The sequence below is a fragment of the Geotrypetes seraphini genome, chromosome 9 (assembly GCF_902459505.1).
Source record: "Geotrypetes seraphini chromosome 9, aGeoSer1.1, whole genome shotgun sequence".
NCBI classification, from domain to species: Eukaryota; Metazoa; Chordata; class Amphibia; order Gymnophiona; family Dermophiidae; genus Geotrypetes; species Geotrypetes seraphini.
Genome location: NC_047092.1, coordinates 3929669 through 3950911, shown reverse-complemented (window position 1 = coordinate 3950911; position 21243 = coordinate 3929669). Strand labels below are relative to the sequence as shown.

At 46.4% G+C, this 21243-nt stretch overlaps 1 protein-coding gene across 3 annotated transcripts in view; it reads right to left on the bottom strand.

The window, feature by feature from the left end:
* Positions 1-21243, bottom strand: part of DMTF1 (cyclin D binding myb like transcription factor 1) — a 68874-nt gene that overhangs the window by 19551 nt on the left and 28080 nt on the right. For 2 of the 3 annotated variants that reach the window (XM_033958425.1, XM_033958424.1), the window contains exons 10-14: positions 15105-15333; positions 11711-11862; positions 10867-11079; positions 10703-10788; positions 1456-1614 (exon numbers count right to left, since the gene is read on the bottom strand). In XM_033958425.1, coding sequence (XP_033814316.1) covers positions 1456-1614; positions 10703-10788; positions 10867-11079; positions 11711-11862; positions 15105-15333 — 839 coding nt within the window. The remainder of the gene's footprint in view (positions 1-1455; positions 1615-10702; positions 10789-10866; positions 11080-11710; positions 11863-15104; positions 15334-21243) is intronic. The other variant, XM_033958426.1, reaches the window with a different exon arrangement.

Here is a 21243-nt window from a genome sequence, read left to right as displayed (position 1 = left end):
TTTTATTTTCCAAGTATTGCACACCACTTAGACAATTTTTTTAGCGGTATATCACATTTTAATAAACTTGAAACTTGGAAAAACAGCTTCAGTGGTGGCTAGGAGATGAAAATGGGGAGGGAAGGTGTGAGTCAACATTACCGGTCACAGCACTCTCTTTTTTTTCCAACCAATAAACACCCAATTTATTTCATTAGCTTTGTCTCTCTAGCCTTAATAAAACAAACAGAATGGGCCGAAGCAGCACTAGCGGACTATGTCCTCTGACTGCCTCAGCACGGACAGGCACAGGTGGAGCCAGACGTCACCTTCAGAACGCTAACTGGATATTCAGCGCCAACCAATGTCCGGACACTGATGTTGACTATCCTGTGGTGTTTTTATAAATTCCAACTGCCGCAGGCCAAATATCGACACCAGTACATAACACACTAGTTTTGTCTCTTCAAAACTTTAAAGACCCACCATTTACCAGCAAACCAAAACTTCATTTGCTTCTTAGATTCAGTGGCCACTTGGTATCCCGACAACAAACTGGTTCTTAACCAAGATAAAATGTTGATGTTGGGTATTGGACACTCCTCAACTGTCTATTGCCCCTGTTTTGTTTCATTCTGCAGTAGATTTCATTTTGTTTGATGTTATGCTTTCGTTTCATCATCCAAGGTGTTTTGATCTTGATTTTGTGTGTAAACTGAGGCCCCCATGAGGCCTTTTTAGCATTCCGATGTTTCATACTCTCAATTATGCACTTTTAACTGGACGACTGTAATATTGTCTATGCTGGGCTGGCAGGGGTCTAAGTAAAAGGGTTTCAGACCCTACAAAATACGAACACCCGCTTTCGTTGTGGTGCCATTGAACCGATCATATTTCCCCACTTCTCAGGCAGTTACGTTGACTCCCGGTTTCATATTGTATCACATTAAAGATCTTTTGTCTGGCACATAAAGCTATTTAGGTGGGAATGCTCAGTTATTTGTCCCTATATCCCTAGTAGATCTTTCAAGTCACCGGTAGCTAAAGTGTGCTATGAGTAGACTCGTCATTCTGCCTTTTATTTCACTTAAAACCTAAGCAGATTACAATAAAACATCAATACATCACACCATTAGAACCATCACAAAGTACTTAAGTAGCAGAATAACCTTCCTTCTTATCTTCAAGGAGTGCTCAAGACATACCCACTTTGAGCAGGTGTTGGTGATCAGATCTTTCCTGTTATGATTCGATGTTCCCTATTCTTTTACCTTAACCTTTGTTTAATAAAGGCAGTAGAGAAAGGCTTAATAAACACAGAAACTCATGAGTCCTGCTCACTCTTCAGGAGAAGCAGATTCTGGTATCGGCACTCCCTAAGGATAACTTTTCCAATCTCACAGTTTACTGTCAAGGGCATGCAATCGCTCCCCGATAAGGTGCTCTTGTGGTGATTTTCTCAGGGGAGTCACTTACGGATAAGGTGTGCACGATGATCTGCTCTGGGGATGCGGGAGAGGTACTGGCACTCAGAGTGATGGGCGGACTGGAGGTCAGGGTTAAAGGAAGACCTTGGCTGGAGCTGGTCTGAAGCAAGTAAGTTCCTGGTGTCCCAGTAGGCTGGAGGTGGAAAGACTAAAAAGAAATGTCAAATGTTACTACACTGAAGATAAATTCAGAAGAACTTCCTGACTGTATAACACAGTCCTTTCCATTAGCACAACGTTTAGCCTAGCTGGGCTCACCATGAGCAATTAATATTCTGAATGCCAAATAATTTGAGTACAGTGTAATGCACAATGAAATTTAGCAATGGGAAGATTTTTTGTGTCTATGACTAAATTTGAACCAAGGGATCATTCCCTTTGCATTCTTTGTTTCCTTCTTGTAGGACTCGCATTAATTAGCAGAGTTATTTGGGATTTATTATTACACACTGCCTGATTGAATTGTAAGTCTACATAAGGGTGTAACCAGATACTACAGAGATGCAGGCATAGAGAAACAAAATTAGGACAAAAAAAGGTCCATCTATTTTCACATAGGGATCCTCTCTGCATAGCCCAGATTTTCTTGAAACCCTTTACTGTTTCAGGCACTCACACCTCTCTGGGAAGGGATAATTTCTGATCCTGTGCCAGGGTCTACCATCTTGAAGCCTCAAACCCTGACCTCATTCTAGATTTCATTTCTGCTAAAAACATTGAGTTGTTTATTATTTATCATTTCCAGGTACTTCAGTGTCTCTCCTTTAGGTAACCAAAACATAATCCATAACCACCGGTGCAAAAATAATCCAAACCCTCCAAACCAGTGCTAATACATCACACAGTCAATCAAAGTATATCAATAATATATAAATGCAGAGCCCTCAGAACTTATCACCCGCTGTACAGCTCTATATTTAGACTGTCTTCATTCGGGTGGACAGGTTCTTCCTTAAAAATAGGACAGAAAATAAACCCATTCAACAGTGTTCCAATGAATGAATAAATAAATAGAAATACTGATTACAATCCACTATCCCTATTCAAATGCAGTGATCAAAAACTTGTCAACAACTTCATGTTCAAATATACAGTATTCAAAAACTTTTCAGTAAAAAAAAGAATGAAATGTACTTCTCTGGAGTCAAAACGCCCTGCTTCAGGGTCTTGAGTGAGCTCCAGCCAACGTGTACTTCACAAAGACCCTGAAGCAGGGTGTTTAGGGGGCTGCTTCAAATGGCTGCAGAGTTTATTTTGGCAATGGTGAACTGTTTTGACCCCAGTTACAAAAAAGCTTTACTGACTTTATAACCATACAACGAAACATTAGGTTCTTACCTTTTCTAATCTTCTTTCTTGTAAATCCACGCTTTATTCCGCAACTAGTGGGTTTTTTCCCTCTACCTGCTAGGACTTATAGGAAGTCTCATATTCCAGAGACTTAAGCTCTATTCTTTCTGCTATGATAACTTTCTTGTTTACTCTTTCCAAAAATACTAAGACTAGGGGGCAAATTTACAGAGTAGTAAATTTAAAACAAACCAGAGAAAATAGTTATTCACTCTACGTATAATTAAACTCTGGAATTTGTTCCTGGAAATTATGGTGAAAGCAATTAGCTTAGCAGAGTTTAAAAAAAGGTTTAGATAATTTCCTAAAAGTCCATAAGCCATTAATAAGATGCTTAGTCCAAGGAAAAGCAACATAAAATCTGTTTTACTCTTTGGGATCTAGCCAGGTCTTTGTGATGTCGGTTGGCCACTGTTGGAAACATGTGTAGGACCATCGGTCTGTTCCAGTAAGGCAGTGGTCTCCAACTCAAACCCTTTGCAGGGCCACATTTTGGGTTTGTCGGTACTTGGAGGGTCTCAGAAAAAATAGTTAATGTCTTATTAAAGAAATGACAATTTTGCAAGAGGTGAAACTCTTTATAGTTTATAAATCTTTCCTTTTGGCTAAGTCTTAATAATAATATTGTAATTTATAGCTAAAGAGATATACGATCAAGAAACTGTTTTATTTTACTTTTGTGATTATGATAAACATACCGAGGGCCTCAAAATAATACCTGGCGGGCCGCATGTGGCCCCTGGGCCACGAGTTTGAGACCACTGCAGTAAGGCAAGTCTCATATTCTTCAATCACAACATAATTAAAAAAATAAATGGAAAAATGGATCTATGAAGAATTTGAGTTGGAAAACTGACATACATTCACTTTCTAATGATGCAACTAACATTTAAGGAGAAATTAGGTTCTTACCTGCTAATTTACTTTCTTTTAGCTTCTCCAGACCAGTAGAGGTTAACTTTACGAATGGGTATATATCTAATCATGACCAGCAGGTGGAGACTGAAAACAAAACTTTGGGACAGTATATCCTAGCCCCTCCTCTCTATTTCCCTCAGTCTGCCGAATAGCCAAGCAGAACCAAGAACTGGAAAACAACAGAGAGAAAAAACAATACTCCGAAAGGAGTAACAAATAACATACCCAAAATGCTGTTGGAAAATGCAGAGGAGAAATTCCCGAAGGAAGAATGTCCCCACAGCTCGCCAGCTAAGCCAGCCGAGCCACAGCCGCTGTTCTTCAATTCTCCCCGGCCCTAGAAAAATACTAGAACCCGCAGCAAAAACCAAAAAACTGCCCGCGCAACAGCCCCAACAACAACAACAACAGACAGGGTGGGGACCTCTACTGGTCTGGAGAAGCTAAAAGAAAGTAAATTAGCAGGTAAGAACCTAATTTCTCCTTCTTTAGCACTCTCCAGACCAGTAGAGGTTAACTTTACGAATGGGACGTACCAAAGCAGTCCCTCTCACGGGCGGGACCCCCGAAGGGCCGATACCAATACACGCTCACCGAACACCGCGTCCCGACGCGCCTGCACATCAACCCGATAATGACGAACAAAGGAATGCAAGGAAGACCAAACCGCAGCCTTACAAATATCCACTGGAGGCACGAGCGACGACTCAGCCCAAGAAGCCGCCTGACCCCGAGTGGAATGAGCCTTGAGAAACTCCGGAACAGGCTGCTGTTTCAGAAGATAAGCGGAAGCAATCGTCTCCTTGATCCAGCGCGCAATAGTAGCCTTAGAAGCGCCAGCTCCCCGACGAGGACCCGCCAGGAGGACAAAGAGATGATCGGACTTCCGGAATTCCTGGGTCCGCTGCACATAAGAGCGAAGGACCCGACCGACATCCAACTTGCGCAGCTGCCGTTGCTCAGAAGAGCCCTCCCGACCACCCAAGACCGGGAGAACCACCGATTGATTGACATGAAAAGGAGAAACAACCTTCGGCAGAAAGGAAGGAACAGGCCGCAAGACGACCCGCTCCCTAGAAAACTCCAAGAAGGGAGCCCTACAAGAGAAAGCCTGCAGCTCAGAAACACGCCTAGCAGAAGTAATGGCCACCAAAAAGACCGCCTTCAAAGTAAGGTCCTTCAAAGAACAGACGTCCAAGGGCTCGAAAGGCGGACGCACCAAAACAGAGAGAACCAGATTAAGATCCCAAGAGGGAACCGAGGGCCGTAGGGGAGGCCTAAGCAACTTGGCCGCCCGCAAAAACCGAATCACATCAGGAAGAGCCGATAAACGCTGACCTGACACCAACCCTCGAAAAGCCGACAGGGCCGCAAGATGAACCCGGAGAGAAGACCAAGCCAGGCCTCTATCCAGGCCATCCTGCAAGAACTCTAGAATGTTAGGCAGAGAAGCGCGAAAAGAGGTCACTCCCCGCGCCCGACACCATTCCTCAAAGAGACGCCAAACCCGCACATAAGCCCGAGAGGTAGAAAGCCTCCGGGACCCCAACAGTGTAGAGATCACCTTGTCTGAATATCCCTTCTTGCTAAGGCGACCCCTTTCAAGAGCCACGCCGTAAGACAGAAGGGAGACGGGTCGAACATGGGAATGGGACCCTGCATCAGAAGGTCGTCCGAGAGAGGCAGAGGAAGAGGATCCGCTACCAGGTGCCTCACCAGATCTGCATACCACGGACGGCGAGGCCAATCCGGCGCCACCAGCACCACCAAACCCGGATGGTGAACAATGCGAAGAAGCACTCTGCCCACCAGCGGCCAAGGAGGGAACACATACAACAGCCCCTCCGTTGGCCACTGCTGGACCAGAGCATCCAGACCCTCGGCCAGACCGTCCCTGCGACGACTGAAGAAGCGGGGCACTTTGGCGTTGCCACCCGTGGCCATCAGGTCCATCAGGGGCTGCCCCCAAGCCTGCACTATCAACTGAAACGCCTCGGCGCCGAGACACCACTCTCCTGGATCTAGGAAGTGACGACTGAGGAAGTCTGCCTGAACATTTTCTACTCCGGCTATATGAGAGGCCGAGAGGTCCAGCAGATGGGATTCCGCCCAAACCATGAGCAGAGCCGCCTCCTGCGCCACCTGAGTGCTCTTGGTGCCCCCCTGACGATTGACATAAGCCACCGCCGTGGCATTGTCCGACAGCACTCTGACCGACTTGCCCATCAACAGGGAGTGGAAAGCCAACAGCGCCAGACGGACCGCTCTGGTCTCCAACACGTTGATCGACCAGGCGGCCTCCTCCGCGGACCAGGTGCCCTGAGCCGAGTGACCCAAACACTGAGCCCCCCAACCCAAGAGACTCGCATCCGTCAGGAGCACCGTCCACTGCGGGAGATCCAGACCCACCCCCTGAACAAGGTGAGGGGTCTGGAGCCACCAACGCAGACTGCAGCGCGCCAAGCCTCGCAGGGGAACCGGAACATCCATCCCGTGCCTCTGGGGAGACCACCTCCGGAGCAGAGCATACTGGAGAGGACGCATGTGGGCCCGCGCCCACCTCACCACGTCCAGGGACGCCGCCATCGACCCCAAGACCTGGAGGAAATCTCGCGCCCGAGGACACCGGGACGCCAAAAGCAGGCGAATCTGAGATTGCAATTTGCTCACCCGGCCCTCTGGGAGGAAGACCTTCCCCAAGGAGGTGTCGAACAGCACCCCTAGGTACTCCAGACGCTGAGCCGGGACCAACCGACTCTTGGAAAGGTTGACCACCCAGCCCAGCGACCGGAGAAACTCCACCACCCGAGCAGTAACCCGGGAGCTTTCCTGCAACGACTTTGCCCGAATTAACCAGTCGTCCAGGTAGGGGTGTACCAGGATGCCCTCCGACCGCAAGGCTGCCGCGACGACCACCATCACCTTGGTGAACGTCCGAGGAGCCGTGGCCAGCCCAAAGGGAAGCGCACAGAACTGAAAGTGCCGACCCAAGATCGCAAAGCGCAGGAAACGCTGATGAGAGGCCCGAATGGGAACATGCAAGTAGGCCTCCGTCAGATCGAGAGAAGTGAGAAACTCCCCCGGCTGAACCGCCAGAATGACCGACCGCAGAGTTTCCATACGGAAAGAGGGAATCTTGAGAGCCCTGTTGACCCCTTTTAAATCGAGGATGGGCCGAAAGGTCCCCTCCTTTTTGGGCACCACAAAGTAAATGGAGTACCTGCCTGTGCCCCACTCCGGAGGGGGCACCGGAACAACTGCCCTGAGATCTAGCAAGCGCTGAAGGGTCTGGCGAAAAGCCTGCGTCTTCCCCGGAGTCTGACACGGAGAAGCGAGGAAAAAATCCGGCAGAGAGCGGGCGAACTCCAGGGCATAACCGTCCCGCACCACCTCCAGGACCCACCGATCGGACGTGATCTCGGCCCATTTGGGGAAAAATTCGCGCAGCCGAGCCCCCACCGGAACCAAAGGGGGCGCCGGCAAGGCGTCATTGTGCAGGACGGGAAGCGGGGGAACCGGCGGAGGGATTCCCTGCCCCCCGACGGGCCCCCCGAAAGGGCTGCATGCGCTGGAAGAACCGACCCCGGGAAAATCCCGGAGACTGGAAAGAAGCAGCCCCACGCCCAGGGCGATACTTGCGAAAATCCCGCAAACGCCCCCGGGCCGCACCCCCCCGAGACGCCGGGCGGGCACGGTCCTCCGGCAGACGGGGAACTTTCGAGTCCGACAGAGTCTGAATCAACTTATCCAAGTCCTCTCCAAACAAAAACGACCCCCGAAAGGGAAATTTAGTAAGCTTAGCTTTGGACGCAGCATCCGCCGCCCAAGCGCGCAGCCACAACACACGCCTTGCGGCCACGCCAAAAGCCATAGACTTAGCCGATATCCGCACCAAGTCATATAGAGCATCTGAGAGGAATGAGGCCGCCATCTCAACCTTCGCAACCTCCTGATCCACCAGAGACCAGTCGTCAGACTCTCGATCCAAGACCCGCTCCGCCCACCGAAACACGGCGCGAGCGACCAGTCCCCCACAAATAGCCGCCTGGACCCCAAAGGCAGAGACCTGAAAATTTTGCTTAAGGATGCTCTCCAATTTGCGCTCCTCAGGGTCCCGCAAGGCAGAACCGCCCTCAACAGGCACGGTATGCCGCTTGGAAATTGCCGAGACCACCGCATCCACGACTGGCGAAGCTAACGTAGCCCGATCCCCTTCAGGAATGGGATACAGGCGAGCCATGCTGCGCGCCAGCCGAAACGGCGTCTCTGGCGTTTTCCACTGCTCCAGAATAATATCCCGAATATCCTGATGCATAGGAAAAGAGCGGGAAACGGAACGGATCCCCCGTAACAGGGGGTCCCCCACACGCGGAGTCTCCGGCGGCGCGTCCTCAAAACGCAAAACCGAAGAAACCTGTTGAATAAGGTCAGGCAGCTCATCTTTCTGAAAAAGGCGCACCACGGACGCCTCGTCACTGGAGAACGGGAAATCCGACAACCCGCCGCCAGCTTCCGTCCCCTCCAGAGAGTCCTGGAACTCCTCAGAAGGGTCCAGGTCCTCCTCCAGACCGACCCGTTCCTCCGACCACAAATTCTCGTCCCACGACACCCGCGGACGCTTGGACAAGGGAGGCGGCGGAGGGGACGTCACGCCAGACGAAAGAGGCAAAGCCGCAGGGAGCGCGGAGGAAAACCCACCCCCCGAAACCCCCTGGGCGCAACCGGGACCCCCAGCCGCCTGAAAATAGGCTCTGCATAAAGAAAAGAAAAATTCAGGAGAAAAACCCCCCGAGGGTCCCAAGGGACTCCCTGCCACAGCAGGGGACCCAGCAGAACCTTGCCCCTGCATAGTCAAAACAGGGGGAAGGTCACCTGAGGTGGAAGACAAAATGGAGGGGCCAGACAGAGAAGATGGCGGTTTTCCCGCCAAAAAAGCTCCCTCCATAGCCTGAAGCGGCTGAGAAACCTGAATAGTCTCAGCCGCTAAAGCAGGCAAGCCGGCATCAGCTGTCAAAAAATCAGCTGAGAGGGAATCCTTCGGGGAATCCCTCCGTGGGCGGTTGTGGAAGACCGGGCTTCCCCACTGCTCCAAGCCGACTCGCGAGGCACCATCGGCGGGGAGCTCTGGGCGCCTGCAGCCGCTGCCGACGGAGCTCCACCACCTCACCGACCCAAACCGCCGAGTTCAGGCCGGCCGCGAGTGCCTCGCGGCTGGACTAAAATTGTGTCCTACTCCCCCGGAGAAGGGCACAATTGCTCCATACGCGACCTAGCTATAAAAAAGTGCTGGTTACATGAAAAAATACAGTAAAATACAGTTTTCTTAAAGGGAAACAACCCTTCAGACCAGCACTACCTCAGGATTTTTTTTTTTTTTTTACAGAACAGACTCCACAGGCTCTCGAAGCAATATGCCTTGCTTGACTTAGGGGGCAAGGCTTACTGCTGAGGCTCCTCTAAAAAAATGTGGGGAGGTGGAGGAAGTGGGGGGAGGGACCCCGCTCGTGACCCGCCGGGTTTGACACCCCCGAGGTCGGACGAACCCCCAAACAGAGTCCGTCCAAGCTCCGTCCGGCTAAAAACAGGGACAATAAACCCCCTAAACAAATTCCAACAGCCCTACCAAGGGAGATGGGTACAGATCACTCAACACCTGCTGGAGACTGAAAGAAGACTGAGGGAAATAGAGAGGAGGGGCTAGGATATACTGTCCCAAAGTTTTGTTTTCAGTCTCCACCTGCTGGTCATGATTAGATATATACCCATTCGTAAAGTTAACCTCTACTGGTCTGGAGAGTGCTAAAGAATATTTAGTTATAGCAGTAGGTTTGGTGTTTGATTAGTCATCTTCATGGCCAAACCTGGATTTTGGGCCTGGAAATTCGGTTGACAGCCATCTTAATTAACAATTTCTCTCTTTCTTTCATATCTTATACATTGTGGTGTGGTGCTAGGGTAAGTGTTTAGGTTTTAATTTATTTGGCAATAAACAGTTTCTGCATTAAAAGCTATACAAAGTAACATAGTAAATGACGGCAGGTTCCAACTGCTGAAGTAGCCATCTAAGCTCACTCCAGCCTATCCAACCATCCCATTGTTTGCAGGATATCTACTGTAAAGTCTGGCCAGTAATGTCACCATGTTCCAAGTTAGTGGAGTTCCCACTGATGCCTTCCCCAGCCCATCTTACACCGAATCACCTCATATGGGACACAAACCGTGCAAGTCTATCCAATACTGGCCTTAGTTCTTTAATTCTTTTAAAACCAATAGGAGGAAATACTTTTTCACTCAGAGGTTAAGCTCTGGAGAGCATTGCCAGAGGTTGTGGTAAAAGTGGATAGCATAGCTGGTTTTAAGAAAGGTTTGGACAAGTTCCTGGAGGAAAAGTTCATGGTCTGTTATTGAGAAAGACATGAGGAAAGCCACTTCTTGCCCTGGATCGGTAGCATGGAATGTTGTTACTTGGGTTTTGGTCAGGTACTAGTCACCTGGATTGGCCACCGTGAGAACGGGCTACTGGGCTTGATGGACCATTGGTCTGACCCAGTAAGGCTATTCGTAGGTTCTATCATTTGTTTGTTTTCTAATTAGAGATCCGTTGTGTTTATCCCACGCTTTTTTGAATTCCATCATCTGATTCGGGAGGATATGCCAACCATCCATCACCCTCTCCATGAAAAATACTTTCCTAACATGACTCCTAAGTCTTCCTCCCTGCAACTTTAAGTTATATCCTCTAGTTTTACAACTTTCTTTTCTCTGGAAAAGATTTGGTTCTATATTAATACCTTTCAAGTATTTAAATGTCTATCATTATCTCCTCTATATGATGCTAAGTATATAAAGGTAGGTGGCACCAGCCTCACGTGTCTTCCTGTACATTTCCCATTATCACACTGAATCAATCTTTTTATTAACATGCTGTAAAAGACCTGCAATTTCATAGAGCATGTGAAGGTACGCACTGGAAGGATTTCAAATGTCTGAAGCGTCCCACTGTTCACAGTTATTGTCTCGGAATCGCTGGACACAGCAGGAGAATCCCCCGAGGCTAAGAAAAGAAAGAAAAGCAGGGTAAATATCGGCACAGCTTATTGCCAGCATCTCTGCCGAGCTCTCCGATACTTACACATGTGAGTGATCTGGACAGGTATCTGCAGAGCCGTCACAGGGCTCTGAGGGAGGCTGGAGCTCTCTTCTAAGCGAGCCACTCGAATCTGCAGATGCTGAACACCCGAGTTTGAATTCATATTGTGGACCCCGTTGCCCGCTTTGTTCTCTGAAAGCTGCTGCCCCCAGCTCTTCTGTGTCTTATGCAGCTGTCTCAGACCCTTGATCAGCACTTTGGAAAAACAGAAATCTGTCAGCAGTAGGAAGTTTCTTTTGCATCACATGCAGAACTAAGACCATCCTCTCTGTGTGGATCCTGCTTTATCTCTCAACGTTCCCCACACCTCTTCCCTGTTAAGTTCTACAGTGTTTAGCTAGGGCTTCATAAATTATGAGGGATTTTCACTCCACTCTTCCACTGAAAGCCCACCTGAGGTAAATATATATTTTGTAAATCTGCTTAGATTTTGCCTCCTTTAAATCTCATATGGCATCTTCTTCTGGAGCTTTTTATCTACCCAGAAATGCCTTCCTTCTTATGCTTTATTTATAGTTTGGAGGCGATGCTTCACATTCCTGTCGAATGCAATCAAAGCTACACAGCTTTGCTGGACAAACATGGAAAGTCCTTGCTTATATTGCAGAGTTTCCCCCTGAATTTTCAGAGTTCATATTACCGTGACCTGTGCTGGCAGGCAAAGTTGATGGTTGCCTGACCACATTCATAAGGCTTGGAGTTAGGCCCTTCTCCTAGACCCATCCTAAACCTTCTCTTAATGCCAGTCCCACCCAGGGCTCTGCCTCTCCCCGCACCCTTTGCAAAGCTGGGAAGTAAGGCAGCATTCAGTGATTGGTCATGTTACCAGGGAAGGAAACCTCCTTGTGGTTGGCAATCTGTCTTTTTACAGTCCACCATTTACTTCGCAGCCACTGTGGTGAGCGGACGCTGCTCCAGCCTTCTGCTAGTATGTCCCAGTTTATATCGTTCTCATCCAGCACGCCCAGCTCTGCTATCCTGAAGGAAAAAGGAAACCAGCATTTAGTAAAAGAAGAAATGTAAAATGCTTCTAAGAATATAAGAACAGCCATCCTGGGTCAGACCGAAGGTCCATCAAGCCCAGTCTCCTGTTTCCACAGTGGCCAACCCAGGTCCCAAGTGCCTGTCAGAAACCCAAAGAGTAGAAACATTCCAGAGCTGAAATTGCGATGTCATAATGCCTCATTCCACCAATGCCAAAGAACCAACCTCACCAGTGATGTCACAATGGCTTCATTGGCTCACATAAGAACTGCCTTACTGGGACAGACCGAAGGTCTATCAAGCCTAGTATCCTGTTTCCAACAGTGGCCAACCCAGGTCCCAAAGACAGAAACCCAAAGAGTAGCAACATTCCAGAGCTGAGATTGTGATGTCATAATGTCTAAGAGCCAACCTCACCAGTGATGGCTTCATTGTCCTATACACAAGAGCTGCCATACTGGGAAAGACCGCAGGTCCATCAAGCCCAGTATCCTGTTTCCAACAGTGATCAGTCCAGGTCACAGTACCTGGCAGAAACCCAGAGAGTAGTCTGAAGGGATGTGGAAGGTACTGTGTTGCTTCTAAGTGGTCCACCAAATAATTACAAGGTGATGGAAAACAAGCCCTACACTATAGACTGAGGCTGATCTGTTGGTGATTGACAGGGGTTGCCGCATGGCCCCAAGTTGCCCAGATAAGCACTTGGCTGGTCTACAACCAACAGCCGCTGACTTTGGTGGCTATAATGGATTGAAGAGGCCACAGAACTGACAAGGGATAGCATCTCATATTTAAAATGCAATTTCTCCTACTTATATCATCTTACCGGGGCTAGTGGAGTTAAAAAGCCTTTTAGAAGTAGAGGATTGTTTTGATATCCAAAAAAAACATATGAATGTGTTTAATCTATTCACATTTACTGGTAACTGTGTTATCTCCAAAGGTAGAAGTATAAAGCTACAATTCAGTTTTAATCCTGGGGAAATTGCACACAGAATTTTACATTTTTGGGAGCAGAATATTTAAAAATTCTGCATAGTTTCTTAGAATTCCTACATCAAAGGCCTGAAGCTGCACCAGCCCTGAAATTCTCTGTCTTTTGCCTCACCCTCTTAACTCAAGTTTCATTAAAATTTTGATGTATCGCAATATCATTAATTCAAAGTGATTTACAATTAAAAACAGGCTCTTAATTATTAACTGCAACAGAAACACACGAACATGACGTACTGATACATAAGGGAAGTAGGGAGAACTGCAATAAGCATAATAAAGGACACATGAAAGGAAAGTACAAAAGGAGGGGAAAAAAAATTAAAAGTATTGATAAAAATTGAAAAGAAAATTAAGAATTTTTTTTTTTAAATTAAATTTCTCGGAGCCTAAGACAGAGGACATGTGAGTTTATGCAGAGAATGGGATCATAGAGACTCCGATGATTAGGTCTCAAAAGCATCCTTGACAACCAGCATTTTAACAGTCCCATAATTCTGTCTCTCCCCAAGGTCTGCCACCACCAGGCACACATTGCCACCTGTTCATCATTCTTCTCCCTATGGCACACCACTTGAACAAACTAGGGGAATGGGCGACGAGATGGCAGATGAAGTTCAATGTTGAGAAATGTAAAGTATTGCATGTGGGAAGCAGAAACCCGAGGTACAACTATACGATGTTATTGAATGAGAGCACCCAAGAAAGGGACTTGGGGGTAATGGTGGACATGACAAGGAAGCCGAAGGCACAGTGCGCAGCGGCCGCTAAGAGAGCAAATAGAATGCTAGGTATAATCAAGAAGGGTATTACAACCAGAACGAAAGAAGTTATCCTGCCGTTGTATCGGGCGATGGTGCGTCTGCATCTGGAGTACTATGTCCAATATTGGTCACCGTACCTTAAGAAGGATATGGCGTTACTCGAGAGGGTTCAGAGGAGAGTGACACGTCTGATAAAAGGGATGGAAAACCTTTCATACGCTGAGTGATTGGAGAAACTGAGACTCTTTTCCCTGGAGAAGAGGAGACTTAGAGGGGATATGATAGAGACTTACAAGATCATGAAGGGCATAGAGAGAGTAAATAGGGACAGATTCTTCAAACTTTCAAAAAATAAAAGAACAAGAGGGCATTCAGAAAAGTTGAAAGGGGACAGATTCAAAACGAATGCTAGGAAGTTCTTCTTTACCCAACATGTGGTGGACACCTGGAATGCGCTTCCAGAGGACGTAATAGGGCAGAGTATGGTACTGGGGTTTAAGAAAGGATCGTACAATTTCTTACTGGTAAAGGGGATAGAAGAGTATAAATAGAGGATTACTGCACAGGTCCTGGACCTGTTGGGCCACCGCATGAGTGGACTGCTGGGAATGATGGACCTCAGGTCTGACCCAGCGGAGGCATTGCTTATGTTCTTCCCACCTTGGTCCAGCAATCTCCACCTCTCACAATCTGTCTTCCCTCCCTGCCCTGATCATACGGCAAGACAAGGTAGAAGTGAACAGCTGCATATCAGGCCATGTCTTCCTCTTCTGCCATCCTGGCCAGAAATTGTTTATTTGAACCATGTTAGCCTCTGTACAGCCATGTCATTCAAACGAACAGTATGGCTCAGGTTGGCAGAAGAGGAGGGTGTGGCCTGATGTGTAACTTTCATCACCTCCTCTGACTTTGCAGAGGAAGGAGAAGAGGGAGCGAGGAGAGCTAGTAATGCTTTGCATTGCAAATTCTTTGTTGCACACTTGTGTGGAATTCTCCCAGGAGTATCATTTGGAAGAAAAGTAACAAAGGGGAGAGAAGCCTCTTTAGAAGGGATTTTTTTTTTTTTCAAAACAATTCTCTCTCAGGTATTCCATCAACAAACATGCAGAAACTCCAGGCCCTAGTCCAACAATTCCCCACTCAGGTTTTCTGTTACATTATCTCCAGCAATAAATGTTCAGAGTAAATACACAGCTTAGGAGATACGGTAACACTAGATCACATCTATTGAAGATTCCAAGAGATTTTCCTTAAAATTCACAATGTAATTTAAGTTTGAGTTGTTTGTCCTCTGTGTGCTTTTCTATGTTAAAGATGTTTTTTGTTGTTTTTTTTAATTTTAATGTAGACATTTGGTGTTTATGTTAACCGCTATGTTAAGATTTGGCGGTATATGAAATTTTAAGAAACAAAGATGGCAAAGAGAAGCCAAATGTGATGTTTGCTTATGTCCAGTGTAAATTTAGTGAAGATGCAAACCTCTGGATTAGATTTATTTCATCGTCCTTGGTCCACTCCGTGCCACCACTCTGTTTCCAGTTCAGATAGTTTAGCCACTTGGAGCGACACTGCTTCTCCGAACGTGTCCCCACCCGCTCTGCCACTGCAGCCCACGACACACCCTGCGTGACAAAGTCTCCTGCCTCTGTCCCCGTTAACTCATGGACCACCTCTGCCAGTCTCCTCTCTTCTTCTTCTGTCCACTTCCCTGAGGAAAGATGGTGGAAATACAGCATGTTTCATATGACGTGACAAACAAGTGCAGATCAGACTGGAAGGGTCCAACATACCACCACTCTGTACCAGTATGTCCAAAAACGTCAATTTCCATTCGCACATTTCACCTCAACAAAGTCTATCTAACAAACTATTGTGAATGTGAAGGTGGAAATCCACAGGGACGCATTGATTTGTTTTCAGTGGCTGCAGAGGTAATTGCCCTCAAATACATAGAATCAATTCCTGGGACATAATTGAGTCAGCCCCTTTTTTTATTAAGAGAGGTACTAGGAAAGCTATTTTCAAAAAAGGGTTTCCAGGGCTAAACATCTGTTTGTTCCCAGAAATCCCGGCATAATTGATTTTCTAGCAGAATGAACAGTGGAGATGTCCAAACAAGACTGGTGAGCTCATTTCAATAGCACAATGTCTCGACATGGACATGTTTTGGCCACACAGGCCTGCGTCAGGAGTCTTGAATATTATAAAGGCAATGAAGACTTATATGTCCCCATGTGTAGACAACTTGAGCTTGATAATATTGTGCTTCCAATAAAAGTGGCACAGGAACCAAATCCTTTCCGTGAATGCGAAGCAAAACAGCTTTGCCTTTATAATATTCAAGACTCCTGAAGCATTGTGCTATTGAAATGACTAAAAGAGTTCTGTGAATGCATGAGCTCACCAGTCTTGTTTGGACATCTCCACTATTCATTCTGCTGAGTTTGACTTGTGGAGGTGACTCTCCTGTTCTGCACTTACATAACCGATTTCCTAAAATGTGCAGAAACACAGCACTCTCGGGATCTCTCTCGATTGAAACAAGTGCTGTGCTTCACTTCTGACCCCTCTGCTTGGTACTGCAGCCACTGCCAAATCCCAAAATGTATAACTATGGTGCCCTACAGAAAGTGAAGTATTCAAACAGCTGACCTCAAGCTCACCACATTCATACAGCTGGAGGGGTTTTTCCATGTGGGGGTAACTGTATAAGGAACCTGACTGTGTAGGACAGTGTATGACATGTGGCCCTTCCTTTTGGGGAATATACATGTAAGCCTGCCCAGGGTGAAGAACAGATGGATGAGGAGCAAGAGCCGAATTGGCACTCCCCAATCCGAAGGGCCTCCAAGCAGCTGCAAACGCAAGGGTTCCGATTCCCTTGGGGCACATACACTGTTTTTATAAAACAGGTGCAAAGGATGCCTCTCACTAGCAGCAAAGAAGACATAACAATAGTCGTACCTTCTAACTTGGTTTTATCTCAGATTTCTACCACAATTGAAACTGTTATAGATAGGATGAATCTTTGGATGTAGCGATTTAAACAAAATTTTTTGTAGCAACCCCTAGTAATATCAGTCATGAACCTTCTATAAAAATTCAGTCAACATCTTAAGATGAAAAGTCAGATAGAAGCCGTCGTACGCAAAAGTTACTTTACTTTATGGAGATTGTGAACAATTAGACCTTACTTTGAAGTCTCTGCTTTTAAGCTATTGGTCCAATCACTTTTACTGAGAAAGAGCTATCAAGACTATCATTAATTCAAAATACATCAGTTAGACTGATTTCCGGATTGAAAAAATTCGACCATGTAACGCCATTTTATTATGAACTTCATTGGTTGCCTGTGGAGGCTCAGATTTTGTTTAAGCTGGGCTGTTTTTGTTACAAGGTCCTCTATGGCTCAGCTCCAATCTATTTGACTGATAGCTTTATTATAGCCATACATAAAAATAGTAGAAAAACACATACTTTGTTTAACTTTCCGCCTCAAAAGTAAGAAACTCCTTAATCATGTTCTAGCATTCCAGGCAGCTTCTCATGAAAAGGAATTTCATTCATTGTTCCTTTCCGCTGATTCTTACAAACATTTCAGGAGAAAATTGTAAACCTATTTTTTCCTTAAATATTTGACTAATTAATCCATTCTTTCTATGTAATATGTTATAATTAATAATTTTTTGTAAACCGCATAGAACTTTTGGTAATGCGGTTAACAAGTACAATGTAATGTAACATGCTGTTATCTACTGAGAAAAAATGGTCCTACGTGGGGGCAATTTTGACAGGGATTTCTGTGGGTAAAACACAAAACAAGTTTCTCATAGAGAACCCCTGCACTGTGGCTGCCGGGGAAACCCTCGAGCCGGCCGGCTCTGAAGTTAATGAAAGTTCCCCTTCCAGCCGCGAACAAAAACTGGCCACATTAAGCCCTCGGCAGGAACACACTGCACTTCTTCGGCTTGCGAGAAGTGCTCACTGTGAACCGCGAGGCAGGCTAAACGAAACCAGCAGCTGAATGAGAGAAAAAATGTGAATGACCACAGTGCATGCAAACCGGCATAGAAAGAAAAGCACTGCCTCGGGTCTTTAGCAGACCCCATAGGCACTCAAAACTGTAGTCTTTGCCTGTTGAGGCTCCTCTAGTGAAAATGTGAGGAGGGACTCAACCACTCAAGTGTGACACCCCCAAGGTGATAATGGTCTGCCGGACCCCAGCTCAGTCCGACTAGAAAATAGAGACAGATAAAAAAGGCCACTGCCTGACCTTTCCAACAGACCCTGCCAAGGCCTAAAAGAAGACTGCACAAGCTTACCACTTCACCTGCTGGAGACTGAAAACAGACTGATTCTATGAGGGATTGTAAGAATTCAGTGTGTTCTCTGTCGCCACCTGCTGGCAGAAGAGCATAAACCCATCTGCCTGTGCCGGTCTGGAGGGACGATAAAGAAAAAACAAGTATGATTGTCCTGTAGCACTGTTTGGGGTGGGGGGTATAGAGGGGTCAATGTTATTGGATTGAAAAATATATATTATTTTTTTGTATGCTTTGTTAGAACTGTTTAAATTTTGTTAATAAAAATGATTTAAAGTAAAGAAAAATTCTGCTCTGTATAAGGATCAAAGTGCATGATTTCTTCGCTACATGTGTGCTCCCACTCAACGCTATACCAAGAGCTGTGCAAAAACAGAAATCTGTTCCCAGCCCACTCTCATTCAGGTAGGGTATGGGATTACATTACATTACATTAGGGACTTCTATTCCGCCTATACCTTGTAGTTCAAGGCGGATTAGAAAAGAGCTAACTGGACATTTCCAGTGAAGTTACAACAGTTTTGGTTGTTTTTTTTTGTTTTTTTTGTTACAAGGGAGGAGAGGTACCTGGATTAATTCCGGAAGAACTTGCAAATTGGATATTAAATCGACTGTACGTTACTGTGTGATATAACAAATAGATTACAGTTAGAGTACAAATAAGATTACGTTACATTTCAGGGATCTGAATACTTGGTTGGTGTTTTGGGGAGGAAGAGATTATTTAAGTGGAGGTTTTGGGGGAGAATTTATCTAGGAGGAGGGGGAAGGGTTGGGTTAAGATATCTGGATAAATTTTTTGAAAAGTAGGGTTTTGATTTCTTTTCGAAAAGTTTTGAAGTCGCCCGTTGCCATCAACAGGTTGGAGATGGAGTGGTTAAGTTTTGCTGCTTGCGTCGCCAGAAGGTTATCAAACATCTTTTTGCGCTGAGTGCCCTTGAGTGGAGGGAAGGCAAAAGGGTTCGGAGTTCGGATGAGGGGACACCAGTGGGTGAGAATCACAGGGTTCAGTTGTAGCTCATTACTCTCTGCCTTTCACTTACACTGTAGAGGAGGCATTTCCACGGATCAACAACCGTTATCTGTTCCTTCTTTGAAAATAATTGGAACAAAACGCTTTGAAATCTTCTCTGTCACAGCTTTGGAACGCATTACCCTTGCATTTAAGAGATGAAAAACTACTCGATCGTTTCAAAGGCTATTTCAAGATGCTCTCCGAGTATAACTTCTACTTTGTGAAACATCCATTATCAAATCCTTCTCCTTCTCCCTTATGCAGATCTTTTTATCTTAATTGTCTCTCGATCCTATAAGGAATGTACTTCCTACCCTCTTCTCCATGCCTCAGTTTGTTTTGTCAGCCCAAATTGGAAATTTATTTGCCATGTAAATGTGGTTTTAAATCTGTATAGCACAGTTACTTACCGTAACAGGTGTTATCCAGGGACAGCAGGCAGATATTCTTGACTGATGGGGTGACGGCACCGACGGAGCCCCGGTACGGACAATTTTAGAGTGATCTCACTCTAAGAACTTTTAGAAAGTTCTAGCTCGGCCGCACCGCGCACGCGCGAGTGCCTTCCCGCCCGACAGAGGCGCGCGGTCCCTCAGTTAGTATAAGCCAGCTAAGAAGCCAACCCGGGGAGGTGGGTGGGACGCAAGAATATCTGCCTGCTGTCCCTGGATAACACCTGTTACGGTAAGTAACTGTGCTTTATCCCAGGACAAGCAGGCAGCTATTCTTGACTGATGGGTGACCTCCAAGCTAACAAAAAGAGGGATGGAGGGAAGGTTGGCCATTAGGAAAACAAATTTTGCAAAACAGATTGGCCGAAGTGACCATCCCTTCTGGAGAATGTATCCAGACAATAATGAGATGTAAAAGTGTGAACTGAGGACCAAGTAGCAGCCTTGCAGATTTCCTCAATAGGAGTGGAACGGAGGAAAGCTACAGATGCTGCCATTGCTCTGACTTTATGGGCTGTGACAGAACCTTCCAGTGTCAGTCCGGTCTGAGCATAACAGAATGAAATGCACGCTGCAAGCCAATTAGACAACGTACGTTTAGAAACAGGACGTCCCAATTTATTCGGATCAAAGGACAGAAAAAGTTGGGGAACTGATCTGTGGGGTTTCGTACGCTCCAGATAGTAAGCAAGAGCCCTTTTACAATCCAAAGTATGCAGAGCTTGTTCCCCAGAATGAGAATGAGGTTTTGGAAAGAAAACAGGTAAAACAATGGATTGGTTGAGATGAAATTCAGAAACAACCTTGGGGAGAAACTTTGGATGTGTACGCAGAACCACCTTGTCATGGTGAAAAACCGTAAAAGGTGGATCTGCAACCAGTGCATGAAGCTCACTGACCCTCCTGGCAGAGGTAATGGCAATAAGAAAAAGTACCTTCCAAGTGAGAAATTTGAAAGGAGAGGTAGCTAAAGGTTCAAATGGAGGTTTCATTAAAGCGGAAAGAACCACATTGAGATCCCAGATAACCGGAGGGGCTTTAAGAGGTGGTTTCACATTGAAAAGCCCACGCATGAACCTGGATACCAGGGGATGAGCTGAAAGAAGTTTTCCATGGACTGGCTCATGAAAAGCTGCAATGGCACTGAGGTGGACCCTGATGGAAGAGGACTTCAGGCCAGAATCAGACAAAGAAAGAAGATAATTCAACAACGTCTCCACCGCTAGGGAAGTGGGATCAAGATGATGAAGAAGACACCAGGAAGAAAACCTCGTCCACTTTTGATGGTAACATTGTAGAGTGGCTGGTTTCCTGGAGGCATCCAGAATGGAACGAACGGGCTGAGACAAAAGAGTATCAGTCGAGTTCAGCCCGAGAGATACCAAGCCATCAGGTGTAGAGACTGGAGGTTGGGATGCAGAAGGGTTCCCTGCTGTTGCGTAAGCAGAGAAGGAAACAGAGGAAGAAGAAAAGGTTCCCTGGAACTGAGTTGAAGTAGAAGGGAGAACCAATGTTGCCTGGGCCACCTCGGAGCAATCAGAATCATGGTGGCTCGTTCCCTCTTGAGCTTGAACAAGGTTCTCAACATGAGAGGTAGAGGAGGGAAGGCGTACAGGAACAGATTCGACCAGTCGAGGAGAAAAGCATCTGCTGTGAGACGGTGTGGAGAGTAAAGTCTTGAGCAGAAACGGGGCAGCTGGTGATTGTGAGGAGCTGCAAAGAGGTCTATCTGAGGAGTGCCCCATTGAGTGAAGATAGACTGTAGAGTTACAGGGTCGAGTGTCCACTCGTGAGGCTGGAGAATTCTGCTGAGTTTGTCCGCTAATGAA